This window comes from Vitis vinifera, chromosome 1 (genome assembly GCF_030704535.1).
Source record: "Vitis vinifera cultivar Pinot Noir 40024 chromosome 1, ASM3070453v1".
NCBI lineage: Eukaryota > Viridiplantae > Streptophyta > Magnoliopsida > Vitales > Vitaceae > Vitis > Vitis vinifera.
Genome location: NC_081805.1, coordinates 21,649,690 through 21,669,429, shown reverse-complemented (window position 1 = coordinate 21,669,429; position 19,740 = coordinate 21,649,690). Strand labels below are relative to the sequence as shown.

The 19,740-nt window shown below is 37.3% G+C and overlaps 2 protein-coding genes across 4 annotated transcripts; both read right to left on the bottom strand.

Annotated features, from left to right (window-relative positions):
- Positions 1–54: 54 nt before the first annotated feature.
- On the bottom strand, positions 55–2,517 carry LOC100244373 (uncharacterized). 2 transcript variants are annotated; one of them, XM_002271477.4, is made up of 2 exons: positions 2,082–2,517; positions 55–655 (listed from the first exon to the last, which is right to left on the bottom strand). In XM_002271477.4, the coding sequence occupies exons 1-2, from the start codon at positions 2,214–2,216 to the stop codon at positions 167–169; spliced, it is 624 nt and encodes a 207-aa protein (XP_002271513.1). In that variant the 5' UTR covers positions 2,217–2,517; the 3' UTR covers positions 55–166. The 2 variants fall into 2 exon arrangements, with proteins under 2 accessions (XP_002271513.1, XP_019076971.1); XM_019221426.2 differs by lacking the exon at positions 2,082–2,517 and adding an exon at positions 1,902–2,075.
- Positions 2,518–3,140: 623 nt separating this feature from the next.
- Positions 3,141–18,035, bottom strand: LOC100249684 (protein S-acyltransferase 11). 2 transcript variants are annotated; one of them, XM_002270335.5, is made up of 4 exons: positions 17,517–18,035; positions 12,999–13,221; positions 7,301–7,599; positions 3,141–3,847 (listed from the first exon to the last, which is right to left on the bottom strand). In XM_002270335.5, the coding sequence occupies exons 1-4, from the start codon at positions 17,520–17,522 to the stop codon at positions 3,365–3,367; spliced, it is 1,011 nt and encodes a 336-aa protein (XP_002270371.2). In that variant the 5' UTR covers positions 17,523–18,035; the 3' UTR covers positions 3,141–3,364. The 2 variants fall into 2 exon arrangements, with proteins under 2 accessions (XP_002270371.2, XP_010654355.1); XM_010656053.3 differs by having other exon boundaries at positions 13,083–13,221; positions 17,517–18,017.
- Positions 18,036–19,740: the final 1,705 nt, after the last annotated feature.

Here is a 19,740-nt window from a genome sequence, read left to right as displayed (position 1 = left end):
AGTAATGAACTTTAACAGTGGCATCAAACTGGGTAAATAAATGAGAAGAGGAAATTACTGAAAATTGGAATGCAAGTAATAGGAACTGAAAACTCGGAACATGCTGGAATGGATGGAGTATCGGGAAGCGTGAAATAATAAAGTTGGGTAAGGGTGAGCCTCTCAGCTAAACCTGCTGAGAGATGAGGACAAGAAGGCCTTGTGGGCCGACCAGTATTTCATTGAGGAAACTGAGCAATCCAAACCACACCACAGGCGTTACATCCACACCGCCTAGCGGTGGGATGAGCTTTCTGGTTGGGACGAGAAGTGGTTCAGTGGGAGCATAAGCGATCACATAAGGGAACTTTCCCACTGGAAGTTTTGGGTACCAGGACATTACTATTCTGATAACGAAGAGGAAGGCGAATGCTGAGAGAAAAGGTCCTAGAAATCCGATTGCTAGCTTTGCTGTTGCAGGGTCCAATTCCAACTCTGCTAAATCTAAACTATGCATGAAACCAGAGCCATAAGCATCCTCTGCAATGTTTGCATGTGGTGGTGTGAGTCCAGTGCTTGGAGTAACATTAATTCCCAGGAAGTAGCATGTGCTGAATTTTGTGGCAGTCCCAGAGCCCCATGCCCGGCTTCTTCTGTTTGAATACTTTAAGCTTTCCTGCAAAACCAACAAAACAGGGTTCAAAATGTGAGGCATGGACAGCAAAACTGAAGAAGGGGTCGTCTTCCACACCCCAAAACTTGCCTCATATTGAGGACTAAAGCAAATTGCATGTATGCATCATATGCTCCTTAAGGTGTGTTAGATGCACATCCATGTGATAAACCAGACAATTAGAGTCCTAGACCAAAAGGAAAAACTTTTTCCTGGATTCCTTTCATCAACCTTCGCTTCGAAAGGAGAAGAAGCAGTGTTCTTCCACTGAGAGAAGAAGCGGTGTTCTTCAACTGAGAGAAGAAGCTAATCTTCTAGCAGCCTTGTTGGGGGAAATTTTTGTCATTGAAGGTCTCAAGTAGGGGAAATTCATTAGGATGTTTGAAACCTAAAGCAACTTGGTTGACTGGTTTGGTACATTCTCACAGCCAATTGAATCTACTCGAATACTCATGGTTATGGTTAGAGCTTAACTTCATATTTATAGTCATGGAAAACTGTTGATGGTCTCTCCACTTGCAGATCCAACTACTCCCAGGGGCAAAATCCAGTAAGCATGTCCACACTGCAGAACCCTAACATCTTATTTTGTATTTGGGAGTAAACAGTAAGGGGGATGCAGACAAGTTCTTAATAATTCCAAAGGAAGGATACTTGGTGAACTTCTTTACACAAACCCCTTTAATTCATTAAAAAATAACTGAGGAGAACAACCTTTTTCTTTTCTGTTTCATTTTTCTTTCTTTTCAGTTCAAATGCTCCAACAGCACTGGGTCATCAGCTTTGCTACACTTCCAAAAGAGTTGGTCCAAGTTCTCCAGATTTTGGTGCTATATCAGTATTGCAAGAATTCATAAACTCTAAACCACTGATTCAAACATTTCAGAAAGTATTAACCACGACTGAGAGAGAGAGACACTTGACTGAAAATTCTTTGTTCTCATTGAAATTTTGAGCCCTTTATTAATTTCAAAAGTGCATAATTTAAGCTCGTTTTACTCCGATAACTCTCTAATTTCTGTCCAAAATCATTCAGATTTCCAAATATGAGCGAGAAAGTTGTGGGATGCCTTCTCAGTAATCTGATTTCTACTACTTTTAAGAGCTAAAACTAAAAGGTTGGAGACTTATCTATGCACAACACATAAATGTCTGGCAACATCTTCTTTTCTTTTCTTTTCTTTTGCATAATGGGACCATGCCAAAGAAACCCAATAACAAAATTGCTGAGTAAAGGGTAAGGTCATACCAACTTCTTGTTTGTTGTTGTTGCAGATGACGATGGTGGTGGAAATGCGTGAAATTGATAATAGAATATGTGTAATAAGCATGAGAGCGAATTACAGCTAGGGAAAGCAAGAAACATATCAAAGGGAAAAGAAGAGAAAAACACAGAAGTCTGAAATGGGAAGAGTAGTAGTCAGATTACCAGTGGGAAACCATTTCCTGTTTTTGAAGCAGCACTGAAGTTGAGAAGGTTGAGAAGCTTAGCTGCTGGTGCTGTACTGGGAACCGGGTTTATCTCTCTTGCAGATACCACATACCCACCTATTGCTTTTCCCATCTCTCTCTCTCTCTCTCCCAACAATGAAGTAATAGACTGAGTTGGGATGTTTGCTGTTATGACCTTATCTTCAAATTCTGGTTGGTGAATGCTGACATTTTTTCTTTTGGGTTTTGGGCACTCCTAAACCCCTACTTTGCACTGGACTATGGCTGTACTTTGGGTTGGGCTGCCATTGTGTTGGGCTCAGCCTCATTTTAGGGTCCAAAGTTGAGTTTGTTTGGATTTTGAGATACAATACAACCCAGCATGGGAGGTATTTAATGCTTAAGCCATATGCAATTACCATTTAGGGTTCAACTTCAACTACAAGTAGAATTGAAATCATGACTAATTATGAAGTAGTTCTGAGTTAGTAAAGGCTTTCAAAAATGCCTTCTTAAGATCAGCCAAACACAAATATTAGCCATCTTCCATTTTCAAAAAGAGCCTTTAAGTGAACTGGAGAGTGAAGCAAAGACACAGCTTCAGCAAAAAACTAATGCATACCTCAATGATTTCCATCACACTTCTATTGAAAACACACAGCCAGAAGTACAATCTAGATCTGTTCCACTTCATTTTTTCATTGCCTACAAGGCCCCATCCAAGCAAAACCATGCCAGCATTAGAGCTAAAACAAAAACTTGAGTCTAGAAACCTAGACAACATTAAGATTCAAGTGAGATTAGCAATCTACAAATCTGTGTCATAGTATGAGATTTTAATTTGCATGCAATATGCTCAAGGCATTACTGTACTTAATAACAAACATCCATTCCAATTTGGTATCTAGTATGATTTCCTCCTTTTTATCTAGTTCAAGCAAGACCTATCCACCAGCTGCCTCACCATTACTGACTAAATGATTTGGTTAGTGCTTTCCTACCAACCTGTGAAAAGTGTTTCCCACTTTTATTTCTTTTCTCCTGTGAATTCTCAAGATTTAAACACAGAGTATAATATTTAATTTGATTGGGAAAAAGAATTAATATTTTACAGGCAGTATTCTAACTCCAATTCCAGACTTCACCTTCCCTTTCTCCATTCAATTGGCAAGAAAAAAGGACACAAACAACAAAGGAAGTGGTCTGTTTTTCCCGTCTGTGTACACTATAACAGGGGTGGGGGCAAAAAGAAAAGAGGAATTATAGTTCTGCTGTCAGATTTTACTTATCGTGTCTCTTTATAGAATTTGAAAAACTCGTCAAATATCTGGAAGCAGAATATGGGCAGCCAAAGAAACGGAGGAGATTCCGGCAATCCCTGTCTCCAACTGCATCATCTCCTTGTGAACTTAACTGTGTCAAGTAAGTCTTCCCCTCATAGATGAAGCTGAGTTGCTGCCACAACAGCACACTTAAACCAATCTCCACAGAAACACTTGAAACAAACAAATAAACTAGGACAAGCCCTCGCAGGGATAGATGGACAGCTGAGCTAAAAAAGGCAATAATAATCTCCTTCATGGCTATGAAACCTGAATCTGCACCAGATCCATTCAAACGGCCAAGAGATCTGTAAGTTAACGGTGGCCAGATGTGGAACCCTGCGTATACAGACATGATTGCAACATAAGTCGTACTGATGACAGCTGAAATGAGGAAGGCAATAAAGTGTCGGTGGTTCGCAGCTCCAACACAGTTCCCAATCTGCATCCAGAATATCTAGTGTAAGTCATGAGCTGAAAATCCTAGTGCTACATTCTAGACAATAGTAAATAGGGTGGATCCTCTAAAGCTACTAGTCCTACAAGCATTAAAATGATCACTAACATTTTAAAAAGGCAAGAAGCTCATGGCCAAGCCATTTCCCTGAAATGCTACTGTGGCATTGTGCTCAATGATGATGCAGCCTAGGCTTCTTGTCAGGCTACTGTAGAAACCTCTGAACTCTAAATGAAGTGTGTAAATTCAGTTCAGCAGAAAATAATAATCACTTAATTTAACAAGAAATTTTCTCAATGCATGGGATTATACTAAATTCTTGAACCGTGCGGAGGATTTGATAAAAAACTAGATTCTAGTTACTAAGCATGATTTTTACCCATGAAACCAAACAAATGAATCTCAAAAGAGACGTAAGACAACCATAGACTGAGGTGATTCTAGATTATGACTTTTATGCTAACTATTTTTCTGCTCAAATGGGTTAAAATCAGCCGAACAACATGAACAATATGAAGCTAATAGAAAAATTGCAAAATTTCTGCCAAGGCATTAAGGTATCAAGACTGAATGGCATAGAAACGGCAGAAATATAAGAGGGGAGAACATAAGGAAACTTCACAAGGGGGATGGTCCAAAACAGTATTCCAAGCCTCTTGATAACTGTTGTGTGGATATTATTAGAGGAGAAAGGAAAAGAAAAGAGGGAAAAAAAAAGAAAGAAGAAAAAAAGAGGGGTGGGTGGACTTGCTGCAATTTCAGAAAAAGTCTCCAAAAGTATTCTGTAATAGAATGTGTATCACTCAAGAACTCTTAAATAGGGAGTGCAACCCTTTCTAGAACAGCTAGTGTTAGAATACAAATCATAACTGAAACATCAGTAGATAGATCAACTGTCAATGGTCAGATTGCACTATTTCTATGGTGTAATATTCCCTAGGACTAAAAGCTGTCATGCAGCAACTTTGGCATTGCATATTTCAAATAAATAAACAGCAAACAAGCAATATGTGTATATTTCCTTTACAAGTTGTGGAAACATATTTGGTAATGAAAAAAGGAAGAAGCATGAGAGAGATTCCAAACCCATGAACAGTGATAGCTGCAACAAGCTCCTTTCAAGTGTATAACTCAACCATGATTTCATCACTGTAAATGTGGTCTTCAATTGCGACCCAAATTACCCTCAAAACCAATCCCCTGAACACCTTCACTTACCCATGAAATTGTCACCACTTGTCTGTCCACCACCAAGCTATACATATCTGCATAGCTTATGCTACAACTAGACACTGCTGTCGCCAAATTACCACTACAAACAAAAATCATATTTTGATAGCTTACACTACAACAAGACACCCACATCTACAAATTGCCATTCTCCACCTTTGCTAACCAAACATAGTGAACATGGTGATTAAATATAGGCCCTTAAATGAACTCAAGTGAGGATATAGTCTTAGTGACCATATAAGAAAAATATCCACTAAATTAACATTGCAAGATGTAATAAGAAATCCTAATGTAGCAATCAAATTTCAATAGAAGGAATGACTAAAAACATAAAATCCCAAAAATCGAATAGTACAAGAGGCCATAATAGGGAAACTAAGCTAGATCACGCTATTACTACATTTAGGTTAGATCTTTTTTTTTTTTTTTTTTGATCGGAAACAAACAAATGTATTAATAGAAAAACAAAAGAAGGATGAGAGGTCCTCCTCATGAAAAACAAACCTGATCAAAAGTAACCAAGCAAACCTCCTCAAAACAAAGAAGGCTATACAAGAAGAACAAAAAGGCCTATACAAGTAAACCAACAACAGCCCCTATAACCCAACCCTAACATGTACAAATCAAGAGCCAACTAAGCTGAATTACACTCAAAGGGAAGGGTTTAAAAATGTTTGTACAGTAAGCCCAAAAAGAAACAAAAAAATGAAGCGAATCCTACAATGAATCCGATGACCTCCAAGTGTTCTTGAAAATCCTAGCATTCCTCTCTTTCCACACAATCCATAGCAAAGAGAGACAAGCTATCCTCCAAACAGCCCTTCCTCTAAATGAATTCCCAAAACACTTGAAGGAAATCACCATCATATCACAAATAGTGCCTTGGCGAAACCCACTCCATTTAGGTTAGATCTTGACACTTGTGTTTTTCACAAGAAAAGATCTGCTGTTGGCTAGATGCATGTTAGAACCAGAACAGACAGGGTTTCTAACTAATAAGCTACTAGCTATCAAGTTAAACCAAAACAGACAGGGTTTCTAACTAATATGCTACTGGGTGTCAACTTAATCAACTTCCTGATGAATTAGCATATTTTGTCAGCGAATATTGAAACCTTAGAAGTTAGTGCCAACTATATTTTGTCATAGTGGAGGAGTATACTCTTACTTTGATCAGGTTTTGTATTTTGAGAGGACCCCTCATCCTTCACTCTTTCTTTTATCAATAAAAATTTATCTCTGTTTCTGGTAAAAAAAAAAAAAAAGTGCCAACTTAATGCTCATTGATTTTTAGATGGTGAAAGCATACCCATATTAACCTGGTCTACCATCTTGAATCCAATTAGATTCTGCCTTGATTAGAACCAGTTGATGTCACAATTTTTAGAGTTGCAAGTTTTGGTGAATTGGCCATGACCCAGTTGGCCTGATTGGGTATTAGCCAGAATGGCCCAGCTTGGTACAGTGTGATGGAATAGGAGGGTTTCAGATCTATCCTTGCCCAACCTCCCCAAGCCTGTAGCATATATCTATTGCTTCACACTGATGCATGCAAGCATATTCATTCGGAGGGAGGCTATTCAATGCTCGAAGATCTCTTTCATAAGAAGCAGAAAAATTTCCTGGAGTGCCTCAACATGTGACACAGAGACTTTCAAGGTGATTGCCTAGGCTTGAATTGTCTTAAACTTCCCTGTATATTCCCAATATATATAAAGAACTCAGACCATACTCCAGTTTTACTCTTGCTAATTTACAGTACAGATATTTTTCCACTAGCTGAGGCACACCAATTCAAATTACACAGAAGTTTTTATGGAAGAGTTATCTTCAAGGTAAAGAATTTCAATTATTAAGTAGAATTAACTATTCAACGAGTGGTTTTGAAAGTTTCATTTCTATTAAACTCAAAGGACTTCAGACTTCTAAAACCACGATGTAGTCAATTCATTTTCTCTTCTTTGGTTATATAGGCAGTCTGCTTCAGGTCTATACAAATTTCTAAATGATGGAAAAAATTTGCAAGCTGATGCTGAAAAAGTTTCACTTCCACTAACTTGATATCTACTTCAATCTCCAGACTTATTGAACTAAATTGGAAGTTCAAAACATAGATAATAACATGTTCTAAGCGGAAAATAGAATATTCTAAATAACACCCTCAGTGCAACAAGAATTGGTAAATTAAGGACAATTTAGACTTACAAATGGGCAGTGATGATCCATGTCCAGTATACACATTCCACATGAACGGCAGTGATGGGTCCTAGGGGACTTCGGCTTTGAACAATAGTGACAAAAGGTATAGTTCTCCAAGCTCCCTTTCCCCACAACTGGATAACTACCCCACGTCATGTTTGGTGGTGTGCCAGCGCAACAAAATGCTGCAAGGCTAAATGTAGAAAGAGTAGTCACAGACAAGATCATTGTTATGGTGCAGTGGATAATCCCATAAAAGTAACTGATGGAAAAAACAACTGGGTACACAGTCAACACCCCGCCACCTGCACTCACAAGAAAATGTATTACAAAGAGATAGATACAGACTATGGGAAGATCGATCAAACTGGAAAATATTAAGTTTTACACAGAGATGTCTTATTGATGCAAAATGAGGGTGCAAACATTCAGGATCACAATAACAAATGAATCAGTAAAATTCTTAAACACAATGGTTCATTAAACTGGTATAAAATAATAAGAAATCAGCAATATCCATAAATATAATAAGGGATCTTAACTGATCAGACTAAATTGCTAAAATTTGCCTCAGCAAGAGTTTTGATTTTAAAAGCTTACACTAACGAGGTTAGTTGCAAAGCTACACCTATGGATCCACCAAGCAATAACTGCTCCAATAACCACTGTGTAAACTACTTATCTCAAATAATTAATACTGTACAGAAACTAGGAAAAAAAAATCCATCATAGCCAATATCTCCTGAACAATGTGGTGGTCAAATCAGTGCACCCTCTCGAGAAATCTATGTTTCTTATTAATCAGTCATGAGAAATCACAAGAAGATATGCTTTTATACAAGAAGAAAGTATGTTGATGCTGAAGTTGGTTGTATCCTATTCAGACCCTGCAAATATGTCTCTATCACGCTATAGGAATGTAACAAATGCAGAGTATTATACCCAGAAAAGACCTATTTAAAGCACAGGGGCATTCATGAACTCATTATAATAGGTTTTTGCTTATAAGAGGGGAGAAAAGATGTGGAAAGCAGAAGAGAAGAAATGCTGCATATCAGCAAGGAGGTATTAGGGTTCTCTCCTTTCTAATATTAACTTTTATCAAAGGAGTAAAATTACAATAATACCCTTACAATTAACTACTTGTCATAAACAAGGCAAATAAACTCCTTATTCTCAGCTGCCCACAAGACATGGATGCCTGCTTATGACAGAAGCCAAGGAAAGGATGAAGAGCTTTGACTCATGATATGGCTTCTATAAGGTGAAAGTAGGATTCTTCACCTTTATCACCCTCTCCTGCTGAGGCAGTAAAGAGAGCATTTTTATCACCGATTAACTTCCAAAATTGGAACAGTTGACTCTATTACCACAAATACCATGGATCTTCCTTGAAGGTAATTAATCTCCAACATTCAAGAGTCGGCTCTCTCTCCATATATCTTCCTTGGGCTCTGCCTTCGTAGTGCTAACTAGTTGGGATTGGTTAATGGTCTTGATTCACAAGTAGAGTAGAGGTTCACTAAGTAGGTAAGGGAACATGTATGTGTTAGAACTGTCTAAGTAGGTTTGAAAGGAAAGAAAGAGCCCCCCAATTTCCAATGGACATGTTCAATGCCAACAGATCCAACAGAGCATTCATGACAACAACTACATTTTGAGTCCATTTAAAGGGAACTTCATTCTCCATTGCAAAGGATGATTGAAAATCACTAGAAAGAGAACTCCAAGCTCCTTAGTTGCCAGATGATCATTGTTATCACTGTCAAGTTTTCCAAATCATTCCCTCCTCTCAAGTTGCTCTACTCTTTCCTTCAACTTACACACCTCTCTACTATGTGGCTGGCAGCCCCTCCTGCTTAGAATCCTCTTGAGGGAGTGAGGGAGGTATCTCTACCAGAAACTTGTCAAAGGCCAGGTCAAAGTTTGTTCCAATCCTACTAAAAACCAAAGAATATCTGATCCTGTATCAGCTTCCTGAACCTAGCAACATCACCAAGGCAATTTATTTGAAAAATTTAATAATATTTCTCCAATTGCTCCTACTTTTCAAAGCAAAGAGCTAAGGTGAGAGATATTTAAACCAAAAAACTTTTAGCAACACTATCAATCCTAAAATATGTCAAAGCTTCCAAACCTCCTCAACCATCCTCAACAAAAGGATCCTATCCATTAGTCATAATTTACTTTAAGTTACAATGAAGAGTAACCAGTACATCTCTATCCTCACGAGTCTCACTAGAGTGACAGAGTCAGGTTCCTTGAAATTCCCATTCAACTGAACAACAGTTTATTCCAAAATTTAATAATAACAGTCCCATTCCTCCCATTTTCTTGATAAGGATCTCAGGTGAGACGGAGACTTATCTCTTTTAGCTACAAAATCTTAGCAACATTCCTATTTTTGGATATGTCTGAGCTATAGCATCCCAAACCACCTCAACTGTCCCTGAAAGAATATCATATCTATAAGTTCTAATTGACTATAGGTTGCATTGGATGACGTAACCAGGGTACGCCACCTTCACAGGTCTCATCAAAGTCTGGTTGCTTGAATTTCCCATTTAATTAAATTATCTTCTTTTTCATATGTACAAACATGGGAGATAATTGTTTCCAGGCAAAGTGGTAAGCAACATGTGACTTCATGATATCAGCTTATACCAGTTTTTAGTTTGTGCATTAACCAAGCCCATGCAACCCCCGGTAACATCAAAAGTATATTGACTAACTTCCATTTCTCTAAATCAAGCCAAGAACAAAGAATATCCAGCTAAGAAAAGCAATAAAAAGGAGACAAGCCCAAACATTGTCAAGCACCAAACAAGTCAAACATCACAATAGAAGTCAGAAGGCCCACAACTTCGAAAAACCAGGTGGACAAGAAACAAACAACCAGTACTGTAGGGCCAACTGATATAAGAGTTTAAAATCGCTACAATACATTTTTCAGTAAAAAAGAACCTTGACTTAGATTAATAAAATTATAAATATAATAAAATATGTTGCAGCCATACAATAAAATGTGAGGTTAATTCTCAATACAGCGTCTTCAGAAAAACAACTACACATTCATAGAAAAAAGAAAAAGGTATACATTATATGACCTACTATACCAAAGACAATTCATGATTTAATAATTGAATCAATTATATACCAGCTCTAAACTAGAGGAAAAGTTGACAGATTAAAAAAACCATTATCTATTATAGCTTTTATCTTTAAACTATATTGTTTTCTGATATTAAAGCAAAGCAGTCATGCACTGGAGTTTCCATCTTTGTTTAATATTTAACACGTGCAGGCAATGTGTATGACCTAGAAAAAAGGGATAAATTAAGTAGACCTCGATTCAGGTAAGACCATAAGCGGACCTCACAATTTTAGAATATGACATTGAGAGGGGTGTTCGGATTCCTAACTTCTCTACGACTCTAAATGACTGGGAGATTGATATTGTGGAGTGCTTTTTGATAAGGCTTCAAGACAAGGTGGTTGTTGTGGGAGGGGAGGACAAGGTGTATTGGGTGGAGACAAAGAGTGGATCCTTCTCTATTAAATCCCTTTACTCTATCCTTGAGGTAGGAAGTCTAAAGCCATTCCTAGCAAGTGTTGTGTGGAAAGCGTGGGTTCCTCCTAAGGCAATCTTGTTTGTTTGGGAGGCAACTTGGGGGAAAGTTTTGACACTAGACCAACTACAAACGAGGGGTTGGTCATTGGCCAATAGATGCTTCCTTTGTCATTCTCATGAGGAGTCAATTGACCACATCCTTTTGCATTGTGGAAAGGCGTGGGTGTTGTGGAAGCTCTTGTTCTCCCTGTTTGGACTGTATTGGGTGATTCATTCCACGGTTAGAGAGACTCCCTTAGGTTGACATGACTCTTTTACTGGAAGAAATTGGAGAAAAGTTTGGAGAGCAACCCCTTTATGCCTTTTCTGGACCATATGGAAAGAGCGAAATAGAAGATCTTTCTAGAACATGGAGTTATCTATTCAAAGGTTGAAATTCTTGTTTTTATGCAACTTGTTATCTTGGATCAATTTGTTTATAGGCAAAACATCTATGTCCTTAGTTGATTTTATTGATTGGTTGGGTTCGGTTTGAGAAAGGGAGTATTTTTTGTTTTCCCTTTCCTTTTTTTGGCACTTATTAGCGGTTGTTGTATACATCGTGTGTACTTTGATGCACCCCTTTTTGGCACTTTGAATACTAATTTTATTTACTTATCAAAAAAAAAAAAAAAGAATATGAGATTGACCTCTCCTATCAAATGTTATTCCCCTCGATACCATTGACGAAAATGCAGAAAGATAAAATGCACTTCTTTAAGTGATGTAAATTGACGTCCTTTTGAAGATCTTTTTTCACTTATTTATTTTTTCAATTTTTGCTTCTTTACTGTTCATCTCATTCCTATGAAAAGAAACCCTAAATTTCCTTCTTTGCTTCTTTAAAAAAGTTCTACATCCCATCCTTGTCTCTATTCTCTACCACTTGTTCTTTGCACCATCCATGGATTTTCTTGTGTCCATATTAAACAGTGAGAATGAACAAAAACTTGGGAGGAAAAAAAAAAAAACCACTAAAAACAAACAAGATAAGCAACGGGAGGGCTATCAATGGAGTTTTGCCCATGTGACCATGGTGTGGATTTGTACCTACTTGTCATGGCAGCTTTATGCTTGTTTATTTTTATTTATTTATTTAATTTTTTGAAGAAAAGGGAGTAGAAGGAGAAGAAAAATGGAAAAGAAAAGGGAATGGGCCCCCATGGAGTTCAGTACGTTTCCCATTTTATTCCTTGTTTTTTTATGAAGGGTGAAAGGAAGTAGTGAAGAGTCGAAGAGATGGGAAGGAATTAAGGTTTTTCATTGCAAGGTTTAAGGCTTGAGAAATTAGGAAATGAATAGATTGAGAATTATGGTTTGGTGAAGATGAAGAAGAAGGTGTATTGATTTGAATTAGTTATGATTAATTACTGATTTGTTTGAGATTATTTAACATTAATTAAACATTATTTAAAATTAATTAGTGATTTGTTTGAGATTTTTTTACATTTAAGTAAACATTATTTAAAATTAATTTTAGTTATTTGGAAAGAATGGGATCTCTGGATGTAAGAGTAAGAATGAGAGTTTTTACATAGGGATACCAAATATGGTTTTTAAAAGTTGCTTTGATGAGATTGCCAAATTACATCAGCTAACATTTTTCTTTTTTGATAGGTTACATCAGTTAACATTTTGAGGCAGCACGAGATGGTCCTGTTTGACCAAGACCCCAAGGGAGGTCAGTGTAACATTCCAAAGCAGTGGGGGGGATCTATGTAGATATAGCTTACCTCAAGGGAGGTCCGGTAATTAACCCACCAAGAAAAAGGCAATTATATATGGTCCAACTAGTGTAAGGGAAGCATCTAAGAGTAGCTTCTCTAATGCACACAGCATGCTGTCTAGAAGTTTCCATTACATATATACCACAACTTTGCAAACATATAGTCGAAGTTTTGACAAATAAAACAAATTTGCTGATGTGGAACTAATAATTCTGCTTTTTAATAAAATGATAATCAAAAGAAATAAACAGAGATCAGACTGACATAAACCTAGAGCGAGAAATAGCCAAAAATAGTTATTAATTTGCTAATATTTTTTTTAAGGAAGAGTTCTTTAATAATTAATATAGAAGTTGAAGGGACATACATATCACGAAGAGCATAAATATGATGAGAATACAAACAAAGGATCGATCTCGTAAACGTCTCAATTGAAAGCACTTGCTCTCACGCTTGCATGTGTTTGGGTTTGTTATAGCTCCACACCATCCGCACTTGTAAATGGGAGTGTAAGATGCAAGAAGAAGGCGCAACCCACAACCCCAACATGTTGTTTCATGATCCTCAGTGACAACTGTCACGAAATTCTCCTAAATGGGAACAAATGCATGAACAGCTGATGAAACAACCAAAATTATCTAAAATTTAATAAAAATGCAAGAAAAAGATAATCTGATAGTCTATATTCTCCTTTTTGTTATTGATGCACCCACATATACGCTAGAGTCAATGCTTTTGAATCCGAAGTAACATTTATGATTAAAGAGTCTCAAAATGTCTAATCTAAACTAAATTACTCAAAATAGCAAATTAATGAATAAAAACAAATAGTTATCTCACATAAATACCTCAATTTACAATGTTCATGGTAAATGGCATACAAAATACTCATCCCATCCCATGTAGCTATCCGAACAACAGTGAACATCGATTCATGTATGTTCCTAGGGATTAGTTTACAATCAAGCTTCCAATTCTTTTAATTTCTTTTATATTTTCTTTTACGTTTTTTTTAATCACTAAGAAAGTTATGATTCGCAATTTTTCTTATACAGTTTCACCAGGCTTCATGGATAAGCTCATAAAGATCACCTATGATTTATAGTAGAGACACTGAGAATGAAGGAGCAACATGTTCAAAAGCATTTCCTGATAATTAAAGAAAATTATTTTATAAAAATTGTTAATTAGATAGAAAAAGAATGTGAACATAGAGATCTCTCTTGAAAAGGCAAAATAGAAATGGCAAAGAAGAAAGCAAAAAGCATGAAGCAGCCATTGTATCTCTCAAAATAGTCAAGGGGTGGCCCACAATCTAAGGACATAGAACTTGTCTCAACTAAACAGTCAGCCAACTAGTTGACCAATCTAGATATCCACATAGAGGACAGTGTCTCTAGAAAGAAAAAGAATCTTTGTCCAATGAGTGAGCCTTAATGGACATCTACCTCCTTTGGAAACCTTTGGCCACTCTCTACTAAAGGCACTACAAACAATTGAAGTACTGCCAACAGTTCTCTCCAGGCATCTTGATACATAGCATTAAAATTGAGTTATTTATTTATTTTTTAGTGTTTTTTTTTTTTTTTTTTTTTTGATATTTGGAAAGCCATAATTCATATAAGGTTATTTTGCTAAGTCTCCATATTAGAAATAGTTGGAGTTTAGCTATAGGATTCATTGTAATTGGATTTTGTAAAATATATATAACATTAAGAAAGTCTTCTTCCTAGTTTCTTATTTCTAAGAAATTCCATTTTTCATGAAACCACCTATTTTCCAAGAGCCCTATTTATTTTGGTTTCTGTTCTGAGTTCAATTAAAAGACATTTTATTGGTTAGCAAACCAACCCATGTTTCAAAACTTTTGACATTAGGGAATTTGAGTCCCTTAGCCTCGTTTTCAAAGTTCTTTGCTTATTGAAGAGTTTTTAAGTCTATGAATATAACTCTTGGATCCAAAACAAAAAGTGGTGTTTGGTTAATGAAAATCTGAGAGCTTTTTAGTTAATCTTTGAGCTCTCAGGTATAAATGTTATTTTATTTTATTTTTGATAGACAAAGATAAAATATATTAATAATGCTTAATAAAATGGTATATAGCATACAAAGGCGCCAAAAGGCCAAATAATGGCGGAGGGATACACCCTTTGTCTTACTTAGAGGTCAGCCAATCAAGAAAGTTTGTTATAGATAACGAGGATCTCCTATGTACACTCTAGCCCACTCCAAAAAGTCATACATAAAGAATTGTTTGATCAATTTTTCGGCATTTTCAAACACTATTTTATTTCTAAGGTCTAAAATAGGCATAAAAGAGATGCTCTCCAAGATTTCTTCCTCTTCTTCCCAACAAAAGATCTATGCTTGCTCAAAAGGAAATCTCTAATTAAAGAGAGCATCACCCACTATACTTCGAAGAGAGCATTAACTAATTGCCACAGAATGACCACTTTCAAGCAATGAAGGGGGACGTAATGAGCCATTTCCTTTCCTTTGCATAGATAGCATCAGCTTAACATCTTCCAATCCCTCATTCTGAGTTGATCCAATGGAAATTTTCTTTCCCATATAGCTTCCCAAGCAAAAAAGAACCTTCATGGGAATCCATGGATTCCGCACAATGCAAGAGGAAAACACCTCCATCTTTCATTAGATAAAGAAGAATATAATGATTTAATTATGAATTTGTCACACTTCATATACAACCAAACCATTTTATCCTCTATAACTCTATTAATCATCTATGCTTGCATTCTCTTAAAAAGGGCCTTTACCTCGTCTATCTCCTAGTCATGAATCTGTCTTTATGAACTTAGGGTTCTAATCCCTCCCTCCCTATCTCACATGTTGGCTACCCATGCATCTTTGGTGGTGCATATTAAGAACAACATAGGAAAGGCCTCTCCTAAGGATACATACCACACCACCTATCCTTCCAAAATTTTACCTTGCAACCGTATCCCATCTTCAATCCAAGTCTACAATTAAAAACCTCCTAACTGCTCTTGATTACCTTCCATAGCCTCACTTGTACCCTTCCCTCACTCCTCTAGAGCACCATGCCCCTTCCTCATACTTCCTTGTAATGATATGCTTCTAAAGGGATTCATTCTTAACTACATTAAAGTCTCCTTTGATACACCAAGGGTCATTCCAAAGCCCTCCAATATCACAAAATTCCCCCCAAAAATCCTCTCCCCCCACCCTAATTTTTAACCAGCCCATACACTCCTGAAAATATCCACATGAAATTGTCCTCATAGCTCTAAAACTAACAAGAGATTAAACACCATTACCTCTATTTCAATAAGCCCCAACACCCTATTGTCCCAAAAAACCAAAATTTTCCTTGCTTAACCCTTGGATTCCATAGCACCTCATTCCAAGAACCTACCACACCCAAACTCCTCACCATTTACACCAACATCTACTAGACATTGGCCTTTAGCAAGCAAACAAAGTCAGCTATCTGCAATCTGATCAGTGCATTGACAACTTTCCGCTTTCCCCCCTCATTAATCCCTTTGACATCCAAGAAAGCATACAAAGCTTCATTACCAAACCGTGGCTCTCCCAACTACTCTTCCCACTCCTCTTTTTTCTCTATTTTTTTTGCATTGATGTGCATCTTTTCCTACTCACAACTAGACATTGTTGTCTTCAGTTTTCTAACCTAAAAGTCCTACTTTCATAACCCTAAACCTATTTCCTCCCTAAGCCTTTACCTAAGCACCTTAAAGACAAAAATGTTGTGGCTATCCATAAACTTCTGCGACTTGGTTTCTCCAGCTCCAGCTCTGGTAACCACTAACCTTAAATACCTTCCCCTTTACTTCATCTCTGAATTGGCTTCCATCCAAAAAAAATACTGGTACTTATAACCTTTCCTAGACCTTGGCCCAGAAAAAAACACTGTGGATAATATTATTCAAGGTTTAATCATTGGCTTCCATTGCACTAATCCAATTTGGCTGCCATAAGTGGAGCATTACTGCCTCAAAGTTTTTGGCAGTCAGTCTACAGGTGGTAAAACGTGTCTAAATTCTAATCAGAAGCTGATAACCAAAAAATATCCATATAAAATTTGCTTATTTGCATAGAGTACTCAACAACTCACAAAGTTAGTAAGCTGTGCAGTTAAATAGCAGTTTCATAAGGAGCTCAACAATTACAGGGTAATGATATTGCAAAGAGACACCTCAGAGTAAAGGTGAACTTATTCTATTCTACTCCCCCACTTAATCTATGAAGATATATGACTAAGCTTGTGATGGGGTTAGGTTAAGGTTGGAGTAAACCAGAACCTGCCATTGTCTCCCTTTAGTTCAACGACTAAGGCTGATGCATGGAGTTCCATGAATTATTTTACTCAATAAAAAGCCCTCAATAACAGTATATATCTCCATATATCATCTGAATGACTATGGACGCTGCATGGAGTTCCCTGAATTATTTTAACCTTTGGGGCAGAGTTGACCGCCAACACAATCTAAGGTCCCTGATGAAACACTATTTTCCCAACTAGATTCAACCCCACTAACGCCAGCTTGATTGAAAAATGAATACCCAGAAGAGTAATTTCTTGGGGGTAACACACCTTCGAACAAAGAAACACAGAAAAAAAAAAATTAATGAGTTTAGATGGATAAGTTCCTGTTCTTTGATGATGAAGGTCACCCACTTTACAGTCATTAACATACAAATCAGCTACAAACTACTATGCAATCCGGCAATATGTTAGCAGATGAAATTAAAAGATAAAACTCCCACTCCCAATAACACACTATCAGCAACCAATTTTCTTGGTCAATGCCTTACACCGCCCGCCCCCGCCCCCGCCCCCGCCCCCCCTTTTGAATAAAAAGGAAGAAACCCCATATACCTGCATAGTGACCGATTAAATCAGGCTCTATTGATTTCTGCAAAAGGCTCCCTTCAACTCCATCCAGCTACAAAAATGCATACAAATCTCCAAGATTTGACTCCCAATTGCGAACCACCCATTAATTGATTTTTCACACAAATACCCAACCCGGGTCAAGTTTGGGGAACAGGGCTTCCTACAATTGCCAATTAAAGCTTTTCTACCTGGGTTTTGCGGTCAACTGAAGTTTGCAGGTTCTGGGTGTTTTCTTCATAGAGAGCTGAACCCCACCAAATAAAACCCAGAGGAAAAGACTCATTTATAAGGGCGGCTTGTATCTCCTGCCTTCCCTTTGCAATTCTTAAATCTTTTGATTTGATTTTTTTTTTTTTTTTTGATAAATTGCAAGTTTGGAATGAAATTGGCAAATTGCTGTGTAATTACAACCCTATCTCCAGTTTTTCTTGACAATTTGCGCTAGAATTGTTAGAGGTCTTTTCCATTTCTTTGAAATAAGAGACATTATTTTTTAAATGCAATACGACTTTTTATGTTTGTTTGATTATTTTATTTAAAGTACTTTTGAAAAAGAAAACATTTTTGTTTTGAAATTGTATTTTAGTTGGTTTCTATTTTCAATTAAGATATTTTACTATTTCTGTGGAATCTGCTTGGAAGCCTATGAGAGAAAATTTCCCAAGCTCAATAAGATTTTTTTGTCCAACAACAAGCCTTTCCCAGCAGATATTTGGTGCAAGAGTGTTTATAGCCGGTACGGTTATTATCATTTACAATTTATCTAGTATTTTAAGGTTTGTTTGGTAATTATTTTTGAAAATATTTTTTTTCATTTTTTAGAACAGAAAGATAAGAATATACGTTTAAGAAATAGAGAATAGAAAACTGGTTTTTATTTTTTAAAAACACAAAATATGATTGTAGACCCCATTTTTGCAAACTAAATGTTTTTAGTTTTTTTATTTGCTTTTATTAAGGAGTTGGAGAGCATTTCATTGGAAGTGGGGGACATCTCCCATGAAACTCCATGCATGGACATGTGGCGGACATTAACAGCTCGCCCATGATGGTGGTTGGAGAGGGTGACACATTTTTTGAATGATGCACAGTAGAGCGGTTGGAGGCTTGGTAGAGAAGAAAACCAGCTGGAGAACTGGTTTTTGGAGAGGGGGTATTATGAAGAAAGAGGAAGGAGGATTTTTGAGCTAAGGAAGAGAGGAGTAGGCTGGTTTTTCTGAGTGAAGGAGGCTTGCTGGTTTTTGAGTTTGCTTGGGAGGTTACAGAAGAAAGGTGAGCTCGGGCAGTGAGGTTTTGAGCAGTTTGAGCAAAACTAGCTAAAGGTGGAGAGACAGAAGGAGCTTCACTGGAGGAGCTTAGGTATGGCCGTTATGGGTGTCTTTGCTTTGGGATTTCTTGTTTTTTTTTTTTTTTCCTTCCTTGCCATTATTGATCTTGAACATCGTTTGTTGTGGATTAGATCTTGTTGAATCTAAGCTTGCTTCACACTTGCTCTGTTTTGTTCTTTTTTTTTTTAGTTTCTTCGATTTTTCCTATAAATGAGTGGGATATTGGGTTGTTTTCTTAGAATTTGATGTTTGTTTAACCTCCAAGTGCTCATTGTTTGTTCCACCAGCTTGTGTCCGTTTAGTACATCATGAAAAAGGGTTTAGTTTAATTTTAGAGCATGCTCTGTTTCTTATAGTCCGTCCAAGGCTTCCATCAAAATCCCATATTCATGCCTACCCATTCGTCCCCATTGTGCACAAACCCGTATACACATCCTCCATAAATCATCTAACTAATCAACTTTCATACCCACCAATGCCCATCACCACCCAGACCCTCATCTCTCCACCGTCACACCCACCGAACCCCTCACTACCCATTTCTCATCTTCCATACATACCACTTTCAGCTCATCATTGCCTATCTTTCATACCCACAAAAACCATCTTCTTTCACTACCATACCTCCATCTCCCACCTACTCCGCAGTTGACCCACATTTGGCCGCTCCTATGGCGCTTCAGCTTCTTCGCCGGTGGGTACCAGGGAACCATGTTTCCGTTAGGGGTGAGGTTAGGGCATGGAAGGAGCAACTTTCTAAAGCTTGAAGACACATCCAACAGTGGCAAGCGCTTCCGTGAGGAGGTTATTGATGGTAGAACCTCTACCATGAAAAATGCTTTCCATGGTCAACTAATACAGGTTATCATTATTGCAGC

Excerpts from the sequence above, each read along its gene's own strand:
- LOC100244373 (XM_002271477.4), bottom strand. The coding sequence starts at position 2,216 with ATGGGAAAAGCAATAGGTGGGTATGTGGTATCTGCAAGAGAGATAAAC. Across the intron at positions 656-2,081 it reads CAGGAAATGGTTTCCCACTG|GAAAGCTTAAAGTATTCAAA; the intron begins GTAATCTGACTA and ends TTGGTTTTGCAG.
- LOC100249684 (XM_002270335.5), bottom strand. Across the intron at positions 7,600-12,998 it reads ATTTATGCTCTTCGTGATAT|GTGGCGGGGTGTTGACTGTG; the intron begins GTATGTCCCTTC and ends TTGTGAGTGCAG. Across the intron at positions 3,848-7,300 it reads TGGATCATCACTGCCCATTT|ATTGGGAACTGTGTTGGAGC; the intron begins GTAAGTCTAAAT and ends TTCTGGATGCAG.